Source organism: Pseudonaja textilis, chromosome 1 (genome assembly GCF_049901715.1).
Source record: "Pseudonaja textilis isolate UNSWEBS1 chromosome 1, rPseTex1.2, whole genome shotgun sequence".
Classification (NCBI taxonomy): domain Eukaryota; kingdom Metazoa; phylum Chordata; class Lepidosauria; order Squamata; family Elapidae; genus Pseudonaja; species Pseudonaja textilis.
In genome coordinates this window covers 25,243,895-25,262,747 of record NC_141990.1, presented here as the reverse complement: position 1 = coordinate 25,262,747, position 18,853 = coordinate 25,243,895, and the positions used below count along the sequence as shown (strand labels likewise).

Below are 18,853 nucleotides of genomic sequence, written 5' to 3'. Positions count from 1 at the left end.
AATACAATTAATACAATTGAGCAAGTCCAGAAGTATTTCATGAGAAGAGTACTACACTCCTCTGCTCACAACAGAATACCCTACACAACCAGACTTAAGATTTTGAGCTTGGACAACCTAGAACTACACCACCTATGGTTGGACTTAAGCATAGTACACAAAATTATCTGCTACAATGTCCTACCAGCTTCAACTGCAATAATACAAGAGCACACAACAGATACAAACTCAATATAAACCGCACCAAGCTTGATTGCAGAAAGTATGGCTTCAGCAAATAGAATGGTCAATGCCTGGAATGCACTACCTGACTCTGTTGTCACATCCTCAAACTCCTTAAACTATCCACTATTGACCTCACCCCATTTCTAAGAGATCTGTAAGGGGCGTGCATAAGCACACAATTGTGCCAACCGTCCCTGTCCTATTGTCCCCATTTATTTGTACCTATTTCCTGTATTCATATTCATGTTAATTCTTATATCTATTATCTTGTAAGCGATTGACCAATCTAATAAATAAAAATAAATAAAATAAATAATAACACATTTTCTGAGATAAAATGATGTCTGTCCCCCCCACCAGCAGTTCCAGACTCAGAGGTCCCTGGGGTGGATGGATCTCATTTAGGCATTAGCTGCTTTGATGTTACTTGAATGGCAGGCTAGATTAATGTGGGACCAGTTTTTTTTGGCACTCCACAGCTCCATCTTCCAATATTCTGTTGCTTTTCTTCCATAATTTGTCATGCAAAATGTTGGCATTCTGCTTAACACTGTAATGAGGCTATATCTGAGAATATATCGTCAGCGTTATTAAGGTGCATGGTTTTCTAGGTATTAATTTTGAAAACTGATCCCGGATTCAAGGCAAAGGCCTATTGCAAAAATGATTTCATTCTTTTTCTTTTCCCCAAAATCTAATCCTGCATCTAATCCTGAATGTAACCAATAATCTTTGTCCTTTCCATCACAGAGAAACAAGTCTTCCAGCTCCGAGCCCATATGTACCAGGCCCGGAGTTTGTTCGCTGCAGACAGCAGTGGCCTCTCTGACCCTTTTGCCAGGGTTTTCTTTATCACTCAAAGTCAATGCACTGAGGTAAGATGGCAGCTGCCTGACTCGAGAAGTGTTGCTGCAGGCCAGCCTTTCTCACTCTTTGTCCTCCAGGAATTCTGGGTTACAATTCCTAGAAACTCCAATTGAGACATGTGACAGCTGTGCTACCTAGAGTAATGGAGGTTACCACATCTGGAAGGTGCAGCGTGTAGAAATTCTGTTTTTGGTGATTTATCAGGGGTGCCTGCAAGGTAAAAAAAAGCTGAGATGGTACCTTCAATGGTGTGATCAAAATGTTGCCTGTTTTTTACATGCATCAACCATGCAACACTGTAGTCTATGCCAGAATTTCAGAATGCCTTTGCTTGGTAGTTGCCTGGTGATGTGTCTCAGATGCTGTTCCATGTTATTGGCTACATATTCAATGGGGGGAGTTCTTTTGTTCTTTCATTCATTCATTCGTTCAATTTCAATTTCAATTTCCATTTCAATCAGTGATTCTGGGTGGCTTACAATTAAAAAAATATGCAATTAAAACACTTAAAACATTTTAAAATAATGAAAACAATGTACTCATTCATCCTTCTAAATCCGTAAATAACGTAGGACTAATTCTTTATCTTTATACATAATTTCTTTTATGCATTCTTTCTTCTGCTCTATTATGAAAATCAGAAGTCCTGCTTCATGATGCTCCAAGCATTGTCAACTCTGGTGCAGCATTGCATGCCATTCCCATGTCATCATAACATCCCTGGTAGCTTTTGACTGTTCTACTAGATGCCAACACAGTGTGTCATTTTGATAAAGCTATGTCATCTGGTTGGGTCAAGGAAATAGCACCTCCTTCCTGGCATACCCAACTCAAAGAGATTCAGACAACCCAAAAGACCTGGCTTTTCCCCCAGTTGTGAATGGAGTATACTGTGATGTGGGTGTGTGGGTGTGAAATATATGGATCAGGCATTGGTTATAGTGACTCAGCATTCTTCTTTTAATTTACTTATGTATTTTGTTGCTATTGTTGTTATTATGCTAAGTGAACAGTCATATATGTTTGCTGAATGGATAAATAAATAATAAAAATTCATAGTTATTCTAGAGTTGCCATAAGATATATGTCAATGAATGCATGAGCTTATACATGCATATGTAACTAAAATAACAGTAAAAAGCAACAGCATATTTATAGCAACAACAAAATGTTTCAAGACTTTTTTCCCAATTCCATGCTCCATTCTATTCCATTCTTCATTGTCTGCTTGTTTTCTAGTCAGTAAATATTCCATGCATAACAAGCATTTTTAGTTCTCTTTGGACCGTTTGACATCTTTGTTCCTTACAGATGGAAAATTTCCCCATATAATTAAAGCTAATTATACATGGTGTCCTTGAGTAAATATGTTTTCAGCGTATTAGATATGCTCATTATGAAAGCCTTTTGTATTTCTCTAGAGAAAGAATTCCATAATTAAGATATGGCCACAGAAAACAACTTGACTATGAACCAAACAATGTCTGATTGAAAAAGGGATCAGAATGCTGAGCTTAGTATAATAATGTTAAGTTTCAATTTCAAAACAAAGTGAAAGATTTCTGTTTTATATTAACAACAACAACCAAAACCCACCCTGTAGAATGGAAGACAAAAGAAGATATGTGGAGATGCAGAAGAGATATTGGACATATTTAATTTTTCGCTACCTCCACCCACAGGTCTTGAATGAAACACTTTGTCCTACCTGGGACCAATTGCTGGTATTTGACAATGTTGAGCTATATGGAGAAGCACATGAGATGCGGGATGACCCTCCCATTATTGTCATTGAAATCTATGACCAGGATACCATGGTAAGAGAAGACTAGTGAGACAATAGTCCATAAAACGAGACAGAAGTTCTTTTTTTACAGGTATTTATTGTATAAATTTAGAAGCCTCCAGTAAGAACATCTCCTGGTATCCCTCAGGAATATCATTAAGTATCTATAATTATTACAAATTATCATTATATATTCCTTAATGTAATGTAATATATTGCTGTTTGGCAACTAAACTAGATAGTTAGGGGCAGGCTCAGGTCCAGGTTCTTTCTGTATGTCTAAAAATGTTGTAAGGAAGTGACAGTTCATCAATGAAAAACAGCATCACTCCTGCACTGCTGTATGCATTTCTCAGAGGTAAATAGTAAGCATTTATTTTTGAGGGAGGCTGAGATCTAAAGAATAGCTTGTCTGGCTACTTTAATCCTGAACTTTTCATCAATTTATTTCCCTGAGGGTGGACTGGAGATCAAGATGTAAATAGTCTTGTTTTGAATAAAATTTCAACTGGAAGGCACCCAGCAGTGGTCCTTTGGAGCTCCTGGGAAGGATGAGGATGGTGATTTCTGTATATTTTCAGGGGAAGGCTGACTTCATGGGCCGAACATTTGCCAAACCTGTGGTAAAGATGTCAGATGAGAAATATTGCCCTCCACGTTTCCCGCCTCAGTTGGAGTATTACCAGATCTACCGGGGTAACTCAACTGCTGGAGACCTACTGGCTGCCTTTGAACTCCTTCAGGTAATGGAATGAAGTGTGGTGTTTTAGAGTACAAATGGACTATCCAGGCTTGAAACCTCATTAGGCAAATTCATTTGTTTCAGAGTTAATCCTGGATGTAAAACATTTTGGTTGATGGAAGTGGATGGGACCCAAATTGGGATGGGAGTTGTCCCCTGCCTATCTGAGATATTTATTGGTAGTGTTTCATATTCTCCCCTAGCCCCCTCATGTCCATTTAAAATATGGTGGATTTAGACAACAAAAGCCACTTACTTGTCTCACTGGATAAAATAGGGCATTTGTGAAAGAACAAGAGGCAAAATAATTGAGTAATATACTTGCTATCAAGATAACTCAGACTTTTCTGCAGATGGATTGCATAGAGTAAGCCCTACAAATGGAACCCTCATACGACAGAATCTTATGTTATTTCATTTCTGAAAATGGACATTTGCTTTTCCATCTTCTTTTCTATTTGAGAATAGGGTTTGTTTCATGGATCTCCCCATTTCTCTCTTCCCCTGCCCTTCTCTCATATCCATTTTCTTAGCTTCTTTATAATGAGAAAGGCAGATCTTTCTGGCAGTCACCAATCATTTGTGCTGCGAATTAAGATGCTTCTCAAATTGTCTGGACTGTTAAGATCAAACAAAATACTTGTTGTTATGCCTTTGTGTCTCTTAGTCCAAGGATCTATTTGCATCACGCATTGTTTATCACTTGTTCCTTTTATTTTGCATCATTTGTGCTTTCCCCGTAACGGCTATGCCATTGCTTGTTACCAGCCCTTTTCACCCTTCAATTAACTTCTTTTAAATCCCAGATAAAATGTTGTAATTGGATTTTCTTAATTAGCTAGAAACGAAGCAAGAAGCACTAATGTAATTTCCCTAAAACAGAACTCTGTATGTGTGTGTGTGTGTGTGTGTGAGTGAGTGAGTGAGTGAGACAGAGAGAGAGAGAGACAGACAGAGAGACAGAGACAGAGACAGTCTCTCTAGACCTCCAAATCATAGAAAACTTATAAATGAAAACTACCTTCCCAACAGACAATGCATCATGCTTGCAAAGATTAAGATGCTAAAAAAGTAGAATCTCATCAGCCTTCAATCTTCCAGATTGGACCAGCTGGGAAATCAGATCTGCCTCCCATCAGTGGACCCACAGATATGGATCGGGGTCCTATCTTGCCTGTCCCTCTGGGGATTCGCCCTGTTCTGAGCAAATACCGAGTAGAGGTAATGTGAATTCTTTGGACAACTATTGTGAGTTTGTAAGTATCTGTTTAGCACCAAATCCATATTGCACACCCTCAATAAACTGATGGCTCCCTTTGGAAAACTGTTTTGTTTATTTATTATTTATTAATTAAATTTCCATGTTGCACATCTCCCCTATAAGGCAATTCTGAGTGGTTATGTGAACTGTCAGAGGTATTCTATGGAATGAAAACATATCTTGCTTTTATCTTCCAAAGCAGAGTTGATTACTGGGCACAGATTCACAATCTTCTGTGTGTTTGTGTGTGTCTAGATTTTTGTATATATACTGTATGTCCCCACATGAAATCTTTGGTTTTATTTTACAAGAAATAGAACAAAATGAGAGGTTGGAAGATATAATTACATATATACAATCATGAGCAAAAGCATCATGGGAAACTGATGAATAGTAATTTAGCTGTGAGTCAAATAAATATCAAAGCAAGAATTTCAACAATTTAGAATATATATTTTTTGAAACCATTAACATTTCAGCCCTTGTTTTATAACTAAATTAACTTAAACGGAGCTTTTCCTTTCAAGGCATGTAGGAGTGTTAGGCCAACAATATTCATAATGATGAAATTGTTCTATTATTTGTTTCTTAAGGGGCTTCTTAAGCTTCCTGGTAACATTTCTTACATTGTCTTGTTATATTTCTTAAATATGTATGTTAATTGGATTTGCATTGTTTACATCCTTGATCTCCTTATCTTTTTGGTGTTTCCAGTTGTCTAACTATAATAGACTCCTCTTTTAATCTCTGGTTCAACTTCCTTCTAGATTTTGTTCTGGGGATTGAGAGACCTGAAGCGAGTGAACTTGGCCCAGGTGGATAGACCTCGAGTGGACATCGAATGTGCTGGAAGAGGGGTCCAGTCATCTCTCATTCAGAATTATAAGAAAAATCCCAATTTCAGCACTTTGGTCAAATGGTTTGAAGTGGTGAGTTTTTCTTCCCTTCATAGAAGCAGCATAAGGAAGAAGGGAATTGAAAGGACAGCCCTGATGGATCGCAGCCTAATCTAATCCAGCATTCTGTAGATATTATTCTGGATGCTCACAATGAGATGGCCTACTCCCACTGTTGCATTCTAACAACTGATATGTCCTGTCCATCTCTTTATTCTTTCCCAAGGCTTCCTTTCCAGTGGTGGTGCAGTGGTTAGACTACAGTGCTGCAGGCTACTTCTTTTTTTTTATTAAACAAGTTTTATTCAATTTTTCACATAAAAACAAAAAGCTCTTTTTAGTGGACAACATATTTCTGGATCACCACTTTTACATACAAATATGACAATAGTTATACATTCATATATGCATACTTAATTCTATTATTACATTTTCCATTCCAAACTTTCAGAAAAGAGAAAAACAAGCAAATTAATCCTAATCTCTTACATTAATCTCAATCCAAACATCCTTTCATTTTATTTCAATTATTTCAAATATAGTCCTTTAATATTTATTTTAAGAATAAAAATAACAATATATGTTTACCTAATAAAAAAAAAGTTACCAATGGCTCTCCTTCTTTTTAATAGTCTGTATTATCTTATTAATTTAAATAGTTCTTTAATCTGTCATATTTTCTTTTCCTCATACATTTTTTTTATAAATTCTAGATTAATACAAGTTTTAACACAAGAGAAAAAGAAACAAGCATAGGTTTCCCCCCTTTTTCTGCTTTGAGTGTGACACCTCAGTGGTTAAAATATACCTTTATTCCCTCATCTTAATTCCCAATAAATCTTTATTTTTAAGTAGTTACAATAATAATCATTACATCTTTTCATTTGGATTCCACAATATATTTTTCCCCCTTAATTTTATTTCTAATTTCAAAAGAGTAAAAGGGAAAAAAATTGACTGTTTAATTCCTGGTCACTGATATTGACCTCATTTTTAAACATCTTCACATTCATTTCAATTATTACAATTTCTTCAATAGACCTTAACTTTTCTTTTAAAGATAAAAATAAAAATGTATATTCATCTAATAAGAGTTATCAGTATCTATCCCTCCTTTGATCATCTATATTACCCTCTTTTCGAAGTATTTTTTAATTGCAAATATATTTTTATTACCCCTTGTCATCCTGCAGAATCCCCTTTTTTAATTCATCAATCATTATCTCTATAAAAACTTTTCTTTTCATCATTTTACTATTTCTGTGTTTCTTTATTTCCTGCGCCTGTGTCTTACTGCCTCTCCTCCCCCTCTTTTTCCCATATCTTTTCTCATTCCAGTTTATATCCCTCTCTTTCTTGATATCTTCCTTTCCCATTTTCTGCTGGGTTTTTCTGCTTTTCCCGACTTCACAGGTATTCCCCTTTTTGATTACCTTCTTAAATCTCAACTTTTTAGCCTTCCTTCTTTCCCCTCGTCTTTGTAGTGTTCTTTGTGTTAATTGTTTATTTAACAATTCTTCTCCTTGAGCCGACTCCTCCTCCTCTGAAATTCTTTCTTTTTGTTCTTCAAACGCCATTTCACATTTCTTCTAACACAGAGCAAAGTGATTCACCTCTTTCCTGTAGTAATTCTTTCATATTTTTAAGTTCCATTTTTAATTCCCGAAGAGATATCATCATTATACACTCTTATATTTTATAATCGTTGAAATCCACAAAAAACACTTTTACTTTCCTTCTTTCTTCTTCAAGTTTTCTAAAGTTCTCAATTGTTCCAACCCAGGGTCTATACCAAAAACATCAATCAATCCCACAGTCAGTCTTTCCTTGCTTTTTTCTTTATTCTGGTTCTGCTTTCACTTTCTAAGATTCTTACTTTGTTTCAATATTTCTTTAACATTGTATCAACACAAGTTCATAAAGAAACAGGATGTTTTCCCTTTTATTTGAGTTTAAGTTTTTGTCCACAAGATCGCACTCTCCGTTATACAAAGTCTTCACCTTTTTCCCCTATTTTATTATTCAGGGTTTTTCGAACCTCAATATTCCAAAGCAATCCAGTCTCCAATTTGTAAATGTTATTATTATTATTTTTTTACAATCTTAAGTCCAGCTTTATTTTATGCCTGTTTATTGCCAGAATATTTTAATCCAATTTAATTAAGTCTTTAGTTCCGGCTTCTTCCTTTTCCAGTTCGAAGCCCTGCTTAGCTGTCAAAATTATTTTCTTATTTTTTTCCCATCCCTTTGTATTTTTGCCGCTCACTTTTCTTTTCTTAAAAATTCAATGTTACCTTAATCCCAGGGTACTTTTTGTTTGGTTGTTTTGCTCAATTGTCCCGGCTCAGATGTTATCCACTCTTTCTTCACTCCTGCACAAATCTTAGTCCAGCTGAGTCCTCCTCTTCAGGGTGGCCATTTTGGACCACTGCTTCAGTTGTCTTCGTGGGGGGGAAAGTCCAAGCCCAGAAGGGGAGATGCGGCTCCCCTCAACCTGGCTGGCAGCTTCCCCTTACTCCACCACCCCTCCAAGGCAGCTTCAGCCCCTAATCACAGTGATCAGAGCTCTTCAACAAAAGAGCATGGACCATAGCCGCGGACAGTCGCGATCTACAGTCCATCAGCGAGAAGGGCTCAACCCGCTGTGCTACAGGCTACTTCTGCTGACTGCTGGCTGCCTGCAATTTGGCAGATCGTATCTCACCAGGCTCAATGTTGACTCAGCCTTCAAATCCTTCTGAGGTCAGTAAAATGAGGACCCAGATTGTTGGGGGCAATATGCTGAAACTTTAAACTGCCTAGAGAGAAGTGGTATATAAGTCTAAGTGCTATTGCTATAGTGAGGCTGAAATGTTAGACTATGAGGAATACATGTGCTCTTGCAATCTTTCCTAAGATCTTCCCATGTGAAATGACATTGAAAAAATTTAACATCTGTGTAACTGTCCCTCTCACTGCCTGGACAGTAGAATAGCTGTAATTCAAGGATATCACATATTTATTTGACTACAATACTAAAACAATGTAAGGGGAAAATCAGATTAGAAATATGAGTACATTTCTCATAAGATGTTGGTGGCCTAACCAGGCCCAAGGCAATAACAATGTTAAGATTAACCAAATATTGGTCTGACCCATATCTATTTACTAAAGACTGGTTAAGTAGTCTTGGAAGCAGACAATGTTTTGATGAGTTGCAGATTCAGCTGTGTACAAAGCTCATACTGATAATCCAGTAGACATCTTTGGCACAGAATCTGATCCTCCTTGGCTGCAGTCTTACTTTTACATACCTAGCAAAGGCCCCTTAGAAATAAGGAGGTTTTACATTTATTTAAGTCATGCATAGGGTTGTGCTGTTACTACAGAATCTGATTATAATTTTACCGCCAGAAATGGTATGCAAATATTTATACTTCAGAATAGCTGTTATATATAAAAGGAAGGATTCAGAAATGCATTTTATGTCTTGGAGCATTAATCTTACAATAATAGCTTTCACATCCTTCAGCAATAAATAGTTCCCCATCCCACCCCAAATTTAGATGTCATAATTAAATCTTGGATTTAATCTAAGTCAGTGTAGTCATATTCTAAATGTCAAATGAAATTTTGGCAAACTTCATATTTGACATAAATTGTATCATTCAGCACAGGGCAGAACACTTGATCAGCTGGTCAACAGCTCATCCAGGTTAGATGCGGGATAGCTATGACAAGATGACCTCTCTTGATAGCTGTTTGAGTATCCACAAAATTCTTTTTGAAAGTGTTTTAGTTCACTCTGGCAGAGATTCTTGTACACAAAGAAGAGGAGAGCTGGCTAATGAGAACCAGAAAACAAACAATGGACTCGCCAAAGGTGTAGAGGGTCTGTTGAAACTTATTCTTCCCAGTCCCTTAAGCATTCAGGAATTGGGTTTGGAGATGACAACAGACTTCTAGAGTTTTTAAGCAATCCAAACTAAGAATGCAACATTCAAAATAATATACCTAACCAAGGACGCAAGCTCTTCAGAAGTAGCAGTTTGAAGCTTTCTCTTCTGCTTTCTCAACAATAGTCACCATAATGACTGTTTTAATGCATCTGGGGAAGATTTCCCAGCTTAAGGAACCAATTCTCTTTTGTACCTCAATACCTTGTTGAATCAAGGTCAGGCAATGTAAAAGGATGAGAGAGTTTGTTTGTACAGGCCTGATAAGGTTAATTCAACTGGTATTTTCTCTGGCTATTTCTATCTGTTGACCTCTGGTATCTACCATCTTCCTCAACCTTCTTCTCTCACACTAACTCCTTTGTCAAAGCAGCCTAAATGCTCCATAGAATGAGTCTACAGGTAGTCATATTCTGTTGCTGTGGTTTACCTCTCAAAAGGTCTAGTGTTTTTCCTTCACTATTTTCATTAGAAAGTCCAATTATGTTGTGAATTTGGACTGTTCCAAATTTTATCATTCTTGTTACAAATACTATATGTATATATCAGGAAAAAACTATGTGAAAATCCTAAGAGCTATTGTAAGTAAGCTAAGGTTAGCAGGATAAAGTTCTCCAGATGTTTAGACAACTTACTCATCCTGCTGGCATTGACCATGCTAACTAGAACTAATGGGAGTTGAAATCCTAAACTTCTGGAGGGCATTCATGATGCCTATTTTAGTGATACAGACAAATATGTATTAAGCTTGATAAATCCATAGCATTTATTTAAAACACACTTATGTTTCCTCTGTGCCTCTTTCTTAAATACCAGAAACTGATCAAAATTCATGATTTGTATATTTATTTTTCTTTTCAGGATCTGCCTGAAAATGAACTCCTGCACCCACCCCTCAATATTCGTGTGGTGGATTGCCGTGCCTTTGGGCGTTACACACTTGTGGGAAGCCATGCTGTCAATTCCTTACGGAAGTTCATCTATAGACCTCCAGATAAGAAGACTCAGCACTGGAGCACAGCAGGTAGGGAATGAAGAGGAATTCATGCTATGGGAAGAGATGGTAGGAGAAGATCAATTGGCCAAGAGCTTGACTTATTAATACATTCTAAGTATCCAGATGACACTGATAGAAGAGAATATTTGTAGCTCAGGGTTCAACCGTGGAGTCCTTGGTGCTCTCTGAGCATGGTTGTTTTCTTGCAGATGTTTCGTTACCAAACTAGAAACCTCATCAATGTACTCCACTGGTAATGATGAGGTTACCTAGTTTGGTAATGAAATGTTTGTAAGAAAACATCCAAGCTCAGAAAGCAAGGAATCCAGATGATAGTTTGCTGGCACAGAAGAAAATGGGAAATGTGAGGGTAAATGGCAAAATGTGATTTAAGAAGATAGCAAGATAGTGAAGAGATTATGTTCATAGCTCACAACAGATAAGATTTCTAGATGAGGTCAGTCAACACTCTAAACTCAGTTGGAATAGCATTGAGCAAATTCAGAGCGTTAGAAGATATTGTCTTAAGCACATTATGTGAATTGGTCTCTAAATAGCAAAACGTAATATAATTTATTTGTTCCGACATAGCAGATTATGGGAATATTTAATTATATTTTGTTATTTAAAGTTTTAAGAGTTAGTATGTTAGGAGAGTCATCCTTATATTATCTTTAAGAAATGAAGATGCGGTGTATCTGTGACTTTGCTTCCTCCATCTCATATGTAGCAATATTTGATAATGGCTAAACTTAATTTATTCCAATATTTGGCCAGGTGATATACTCAGCAAAATTAGAAAATCAGCTATATAAAACAAAACAATTGTGATAGATAAGTCCATCATAGCGACCACATATATTCAATATTTCTGTGTGCCTCTTCTTATTGTGGGTTTTTTTTTCTTTTAAACCCCAAGTTCCTCTACAATTTCTTCTACATGTTTTCAAACAGGTTTTCATTCTTCGATGTTATGTACTTTAATTCATCTTCAGAAAACTTCCATGCTAAAATATTTCATATATCTGTGCTCTTTTTCTCTTTCTCTTTCCTGTGTGTGGCTCTGTTTTTCCCCTATTTATTTATTTTCTGTCCAGCTAAACTTATGAACGCCTATCTGACTCTTGCAAATGGGGGGCCCTACTCTCACCCCACAGGTGAAATTGTGGTTAACATGGAGCCAGAGGTTCCCATCAAGAAGATGGAGACCATGGTGAAGTTGGAAGCGGTAAGAGGGATCAAGGATGAGTTTCAGAAGTCCTAAAGGGTTTGATGCATGGCACCCGAAAGACTGAATCTCTGATCAGTCTTTCATTCAAGGAATGAAGTCTGGGTTTGCTCCGTTCCATCTGTCTTTTGTTTTTCTTTTGCTGCTCATGTCCTTTGTTGGAAAATTACTGTGGGTAATTTACAGCTCAGTTTACACTCTGCAAACTCCCAGAAACTATGGCTAGGTCTGTCCATGTGTTGTGAGAGTAAGGAGTTTTTATAATGTCTTCTGACTGCTACTGGTAGTTGATATTCATGGATGTGCTCTCCATTCTGCCTATCTATTCTATATATAGCTCTTACCAATGGTGGGCTGTAACCAGTTTAAGCATGTGAGCGCATGCTTCACCCTGCATTCAAAAACCACCAATTTTAGCCCCTAAAGCTTACCACCGGTGAGTAAAACAGCTGAGGCACGGCAATCCACTGTGCTGCATGAATCAGCTGAGCTGAAAAACATGGAAATATAGGGCAGAATAGGGCTGGGGCAGTGGGGGCGGGGCCAGCTGATTGCAGGAACTATCCGTTTGCTAGAACCAGTCCAAACCTGCAGGAGCCCATCATTGGCTGTTACAGTCCTTACACTGTATGTTGTAGATCAAGGGTCTCAAGACTTATAGACTTCAACACCCAGAATTTCTCAGCCAGCCATGCTACAAGTCTTAAAGTTGCCAAGTTTGGAGAGCTCTGTTCTAGATCATTTCTGTATTTTTCTTCTTGGGCTACTGGGTCTGGTCTTTTGGTTTACTCAAAATGATTTAGAGGCTTTAGTTGATTTGTGTGCCTCGGGGATTTGTGTGCTGTCGTGATGCCTTGTGGGTATAATAATCTGTTGATAATTTCTGAGATGGTTTGATATGTTGCTTGTATTGGTTGTAATGTAGTGGTTTGAGAGTCAAGTAATTCTGGGTTACTGGGATGTCTTTGTACTTATCTGAATAATGTCTTCTCCAGCTCTGTAATAGAAAGCTGGATTGTTGTTTTGGTAATGGAGTACCTGATTAGTGTGGATCGTTTTTCAATAGATTCACATTTCTAATTTGCCATCATTTCCTCTGCTGATAAGAATATCCAGGAAGGGAAGGGTAGTAGATGGTTTTCTTCTTCCCTTGTGAATTTTATTCCCTTGAAAATGTTGTTGATCTTTTCATGCGTCTTCTATAGTTGTTCCTTTTCGTTATGAGGGTGTTGTCTGCATACTGGATCCATTCTTTTGGTTGTAGCTGCATCACGGTCACACAGTGGTGACCTCATGAGTGTTCCTCTGATTTGTTGCTATATTAATTCATCAGTTGTTTGCTTGTACTCTTCAGTAAGGGTACCTTTTTGAGATGGAGAACAACTCTGGCCCTTATGAAGTTTTGGGGGAGTTACAGAAATGGGTGAAGATAGTGCATACAAACCACATCTTTTCTTTCACATGGATGGCACACTATATACTTAGAATTCCTGGGAAATAATACATGATTGAGGTCTGCCTCTCCCCCTACACACACACACCTATATCCTTAAATGGTCCTTAAGTTTTTCTTGCCTATTTTTTAATGGAAGAAAATTAAGTTCTTAAGAAAAATTGTTAGGTAACAGAGGTTTTAACCTGTTCCTTTTCAAGTTCTCTGTTTCCTACCTGTGAGTGGTTCTTCCCCCCTATTAGAATATGCCATGTGCATTTTCTATATTTGATAATTTGACCCAAAACTCAGTGAAGCATGATGTTTTTTGCATGTGACAGTTGGGAAAAAAATGAAAAATAAGAGTTCTGTCTCATACTCAAATGCACAGAGCACACTTTCCATATGATAGGATATCTGAGAAAGAAACCAAAGTACCTCTCCTCATAGCAACGATTTTAGAAATAGCAGTAAATTTAACTTCCAAGGAAGCATTGGTTGTCTTCCTTTTTTTTTTATGTCGAAGGGATATTTCTGTGCATGTACTTAACCGCATCTCCTCATCTGCACTTCACTCAACCCTTCACTTATTGGGATGTGGGGGTTAATTAAAAAACACAGTTCAATCAGGGAACATTACAACACTCAAAGCAACATGGAACAAAATGTTCAGCCCAAATTTCAAAACACAAAGGTTTTTATTTAGAGCTTTGAACACTTGAACCCGCTATTTTGAACTCAGAACTGTTACCAGATGTTCTCCAGAAACATGACTCAAGAATGTCTCCAAATATACTGTATATCCATCACAGACCAAAAGGTGTATTCTGATGAATTGAGGTCCAGTAATGACACATAAAATATTCCAATTCCACTTAAAATATGTTTAATAAAAAAAAACCATTTAAATTTAGTATGTACAATTTGGGATTGTACATACTTGTACAAGCTATATTGTATGTATGTTTTTATTTAAATATGAATCGCAAAAGTAAATATATAATTAATATTCATAATCTTAGTTGGAAAAATCAGCAATCAGTTTCCAAATATATCAACGCATCAACAGAAGGATAGCATCAAGACCATGTGAAGAGTTGGTACCGCTTTAAACTGCTTTGGTAAGACCACACTAGGAAAACTGCATCCAGTTTTGGTTGCCACGATAGAAAAAATATGTGCTCTTGAAAGAGTGTAAAAAAGATCAACAAAGATGTTTAGAGGACTGGAGACTCAACATACAAAGAATGGTTGCAAGAATGGAGTATATCTAGATTAATGGAAAGAAGACTAAGGATGACATGATAGCAGTGTTCCAATATTTAACGGACTGCCACAAAGAAGAGGGAGTCAACCTATTCTTCAAAACACCTGACAGCAAGACAAAAAATAACGGATGGAAGTTTAATCAAGAGAGATCCAACCTAGAACTAAGAAGAAATTTCCTGACATTAGAACTGCCAATGGAATGGCTTGCCTCCAGAAGTTGTAGATGCTCCATCACTGGAGCTTTTCAAGAAGAGTTTGGACAAGCATTTCTCTGAAATGGTATAGGGTTTCCTGCTTGGGCAGGGGTTTGGCCTAGAAGGTTTCTAGGGTCCCTTCCAACTCTGTTATTCTATAACTCTGTAAAAGCAGTGCAGGGAATAAAAGGATTTGTGGAGACTCCAGGTAGTCTTGTCTACCTGGCAGCTGAAAATGAGGCAAAAGTGGAGGCTTAAAGCTTCCATGCTGCATAGAGTCTAGTCAGAGGAATATATGAATAAAAAACTTGTTGGGTTGTTGCATTCAGTTAAAGGGCAGAATACAAATGCATAATCATGTCTAGGAACTGGGTTGAAGTGTGGGAAGCTCCATTTCCAAGAAGAAATCTGGAAAGACAGGTAAAGCCTTCAGAAGATTCCTTTTGTACAATCTCATTAATCTATCTCAAGATTAATTGAAGAAAGGCGGACAAGGTCTAATCCACAAGACAAAAAGCATTTTAATTATAGTGGTCAATGAAACTTTGAGACCCAATTCCTGCACCACTCTGTCTGAAATAATGTAGATTGTTCTGAATGTGCCTTAAAGCATAGCAAATTCTTTTTAACTGATGGGAGCAAATGATTTCCTCTCTGAGTTTTTCTCCTTTTTGCTATTCAAGTCAGGCACTCAAAACTATTGGCTTTCTCAGCAAGGAGTAACTGATGTGCCAGCCATCAAAGGAGCTTCCTAGCCCGGCAAAATTTATAGGACTAAATGCATAACGGATTGCTGTGTATGGAACATTGTTTGGAAGAGTATACCCTAGCTAGGAAAAAAATAAAAAACAGGACCAGCAAGAATGATTGAGCATCCTAGTTTGGGAGTGCAGGTTGGATAAGCCCATCGTCTCAGCAGCCTCTTTGCAAGCATTCCCATAATATGTTCTCAAAATGATAAATGTATCTATTGGGCCAAAAAAGTTGGGCTTCTTCCCCTTCATTGATTTATGACACTTTGGTTTCTCAAAAGGGTTTTTTTTTTTAAATCAAAGTGTTATGTGGGCATGAATAATATTTAAAGAATGTTTATCACCCTTGGAAATGCCTGATCTTCCTGGTTACCTGTCAGTAAAGAGGCTCATATTTTTTTAAATGAATGTAGTGCATGAAATGGGGAGGGGGAAAAACATTGACAAGCCAATTTTATTCTGGTATTTAGGGAAGGGTGTATTCTGTTCATCCTGACATATAGATCATCTCCACATGCTTTTTTATGATTTCCTTTACCAGAGGAACTTTTTTTTTTCTTTTTCACTTTCATGAACATTAAATCCCCTTGCAAGACTTTTGTGCAACACACATCTTCCTATTCCCCAGAATGACCTTTGGTTTCTATCTTACCCCATTGGGAGCCTTCTCCAAAGTCATACTGGGAAAAGTGCTTGCTTCATGCATTTCAAATCGAACATTTTGGCAAGCATTGAAACAGTACATACTTTCAAAATGAGTGTCCTCCTGACAGCGTGTTTTTTTTTTCTTTTTGAGTTTGGCATGTTTTGCTCAGTGGATGGTAAACAGCTGGATGACAAGAAAAATAGAGGGTGGGAGAGTGGCAGGATACCTTTCAACACGGCAGATGTGTTGAAGCCATAACTCAGATAATTCCTAGTCACTGTAAGAAGAACTGCTGCTGTTCCAAAACATATGAGGGGCATCCGATAGAGAAGACTATCCAAGAGACCTGAAGAACAAGTGGTAGAGACTTTCAGAGAATCTGTGATCCAGTGTTTGCCTATATGCTCTATAACTGACTTGTGAATTGATGATCCTACATAAAGCAAAAAAATAAAATCAGTTTGTGATTAGCTATTCTGCATGTATGAATTAGAGACCTAGCAAAAAAAATCTGGACAGGACAGTACCCTAAGCTTCTTCATCCATCTGTAACATTCCTTCCATTGATTTGGCCTGTGTGTTACCTTCCTTTTTTTTGTATCAGATATGTGCTTGGGTTTCCTCCATTGCTCAAAGATGCTGTACCCCATGTCCTGCAGACAGCAACAACTCTCCTTCATTGTATTAACTCTCCCTTGTTTTTCCCCATTCCTTTCTCTGATGACAGAATTCTGATGCTGTTGTGAAGGTGGACGTGGTAAGTGACAGCTGTGCTTCTATGTGCTGTACTAAAATACCTTCTCTGGCATCTGGAAACAATTTATAGCAACATTTATCTTCTTAAATTCAGGGAGTAAGCTGAAATTGCTCCCTTCTTGGAAGGCCTATATATAAAATGAGAATAGACCTATAAATATATTTGAGACTGATAGATACTCACTGCTCTTCCTGAAGATTTGGGGAAAGTTGTTGCCCAGGGTCCTTTGCTCTTACACACACTTATATGGCGGAGGGGGGGTGGTAGGAAGAGAGAGAGAGGGAGAGGAAGGGGGAGGAAGAGAGGGAGGCAGAGAGAGATCTCAAATTGAGAGTTATTGTGCACTGCAAATACACACACACATACAAATGCACACACAAAGATGTACACAAACACACGGAGAGACATACTTAGAATTCTCAGCCTCTATCATAAATTGCAGTTTTAGTGTAGTAAAAAAATGTTGGGGAGATATAGATACATATAGAAACAAACAGAAATATAAAAATGATTTTGAGCCATGGCAGCAGGCACTGCAATAAATCAGTTAGAAAATAAACTGATTTATTGCAGTGTCTGCTGCCATGACCCAAATTATTTTTTGTATGTAGGTTTGCATATATTTAATTAAATATTTTTGCAAAGTTACATGAACATGAACAAATTGAAAAGAAAGAAAAAGGTAAAGGTAAAAATGATAAAAAAAACAGTAGAAACTGAGAAAGAAAAAAAGAAATACTTAAAAAAGCAACTTCCAATCTTCTTTACAGACATACCTAATGCCCCTTTTCCTCTTCAAAGTTACATAATATAGTTCCCTTCTCCCCATATACAGGTCTTTTCAATCAGTACATTCACCATTTATCCATGTTCTGAAAAAGTCCATCCCAAATGTATCGACTGAGTCACACAAAATGCCTAACGTAGTTAATCAATTAATCAGTTTTCTGGATTTGCAGAATACATTGATCCATTCAAACAGTAAGTTAGTTCTTAACATATTCTAGCACCCTGAAGACAGAGAAGCTGTAATTTCTGTTTGAAGAAGCTACAGAACTTCCATAAAATTCATGTGTTGGGTGAATTACAGCTAGCAATAGCACTTGGCAATAGCACTTAGACTTATATACTGCTTCACAGTGCTTTACTGCCCTCTCTAAGAGGTTCACAGAGTCAGCATATTGCCCCCAACAATCTGGGTCCTCATTTTACCCACCTTGGAAAGATGGAAGGCTGAGTCAATCTTGAGCCTGGTGAGATTCAAACTGGCAAATTGCAGACAGCCAGCTGAAGTAGCCTGCAGTACTGCATTCTAACCACTGTGCCACCGCAATTCCTACAGTATAATTCTCCTATTTTACAAAAGGAAAATTAAGGACACACAAAATGCTGCTGCTGGGGACATCTAAAAAGGCACCAGGAATGCTATCTGTGACCCACGGGCCAAGATAACTCAGCTATTCTAGTATAGAGCACTGTTTCTCAACTCAGCCATTTAAGATGTATGGACTTCATCCCAGAACTCCTCAGCTAGTGTTGAGAAACACAGGTATAGAAGTATAAAAATTAAAATGTCTGGATTTTTCTGCATTGATTGAACGTGTCTCTTTAGAATCTTTGGCATAAATTTATTTTCCATTTCATAACTATCTCTCACTTCTTTTCCACTATCCTACAGTCAGAAGAAGAGAAGGAGAAAAAGAAGAAGAAGAAGAAGAAAGGAAATGCAGAAGAAGCTGAGGATGAGGAGCCTGATGAGAGCATGCTGGACTGGTGGTCCAAGTATTTTGCTTCCATTGAAACTATGAAGGTGGGCAATCACTGGCAAGCAGGACAGATGTGGGCCCTGAATTCTTTTAGATATCA

General features: G+C 37.5%; 1 protein-coding gene across 6 annotated transcripts in view; it reads left to right on the top strand.

Moving 5' to 3' along the window:
• OTOF (otoferlin) overlaps positions 1-18,853 on the top strand; it is a 165,727-nt gene that overhangs the window by 123,593 nt on the left and 23,281 nt on the right. For 4 of the 6 annotated variants that reach the window (XM_087929478.1, XM_087929472.1, XM_087929493.1 and 1 more), the window contains exons 24-32: positions 976-1,100; positions 2,775-2,909; positions 3,460-3,621; positions 4,722-4,841; positions 5,649-5,810; positions 10,574-10,736; positions 11,807-11,937; positions 16,958-16,987; positions 18,666-18,797. In XM_087929478.1, coding sequence (XP_087785604.1) covers positions 976-1,100; positions 2,775-2,909; positions 3,460-3,621; positions 4,722-4,841; positions 5,649-5,810; positions 10,574-10,736; positions 11,807-11,937; positions 16,958-16,987; positions 18,666-18,797 — 1,160 coding nt within the window. The remainder of the gene's footprint in view (positions 1-975; positions 1,101-2,774; positions 2,910-3,459; positions 3,622-4,721; positions 4,842-5,648; positions 5,811-10,573; positions 10,737-11,806; positions 11,938-16,957; positions 16,988-18,665; positions 18,798-18,853) is intronic. The other 2 variants (XM_087929506.1, XM_087929486.1) reach the window with 1 other exon arrangement.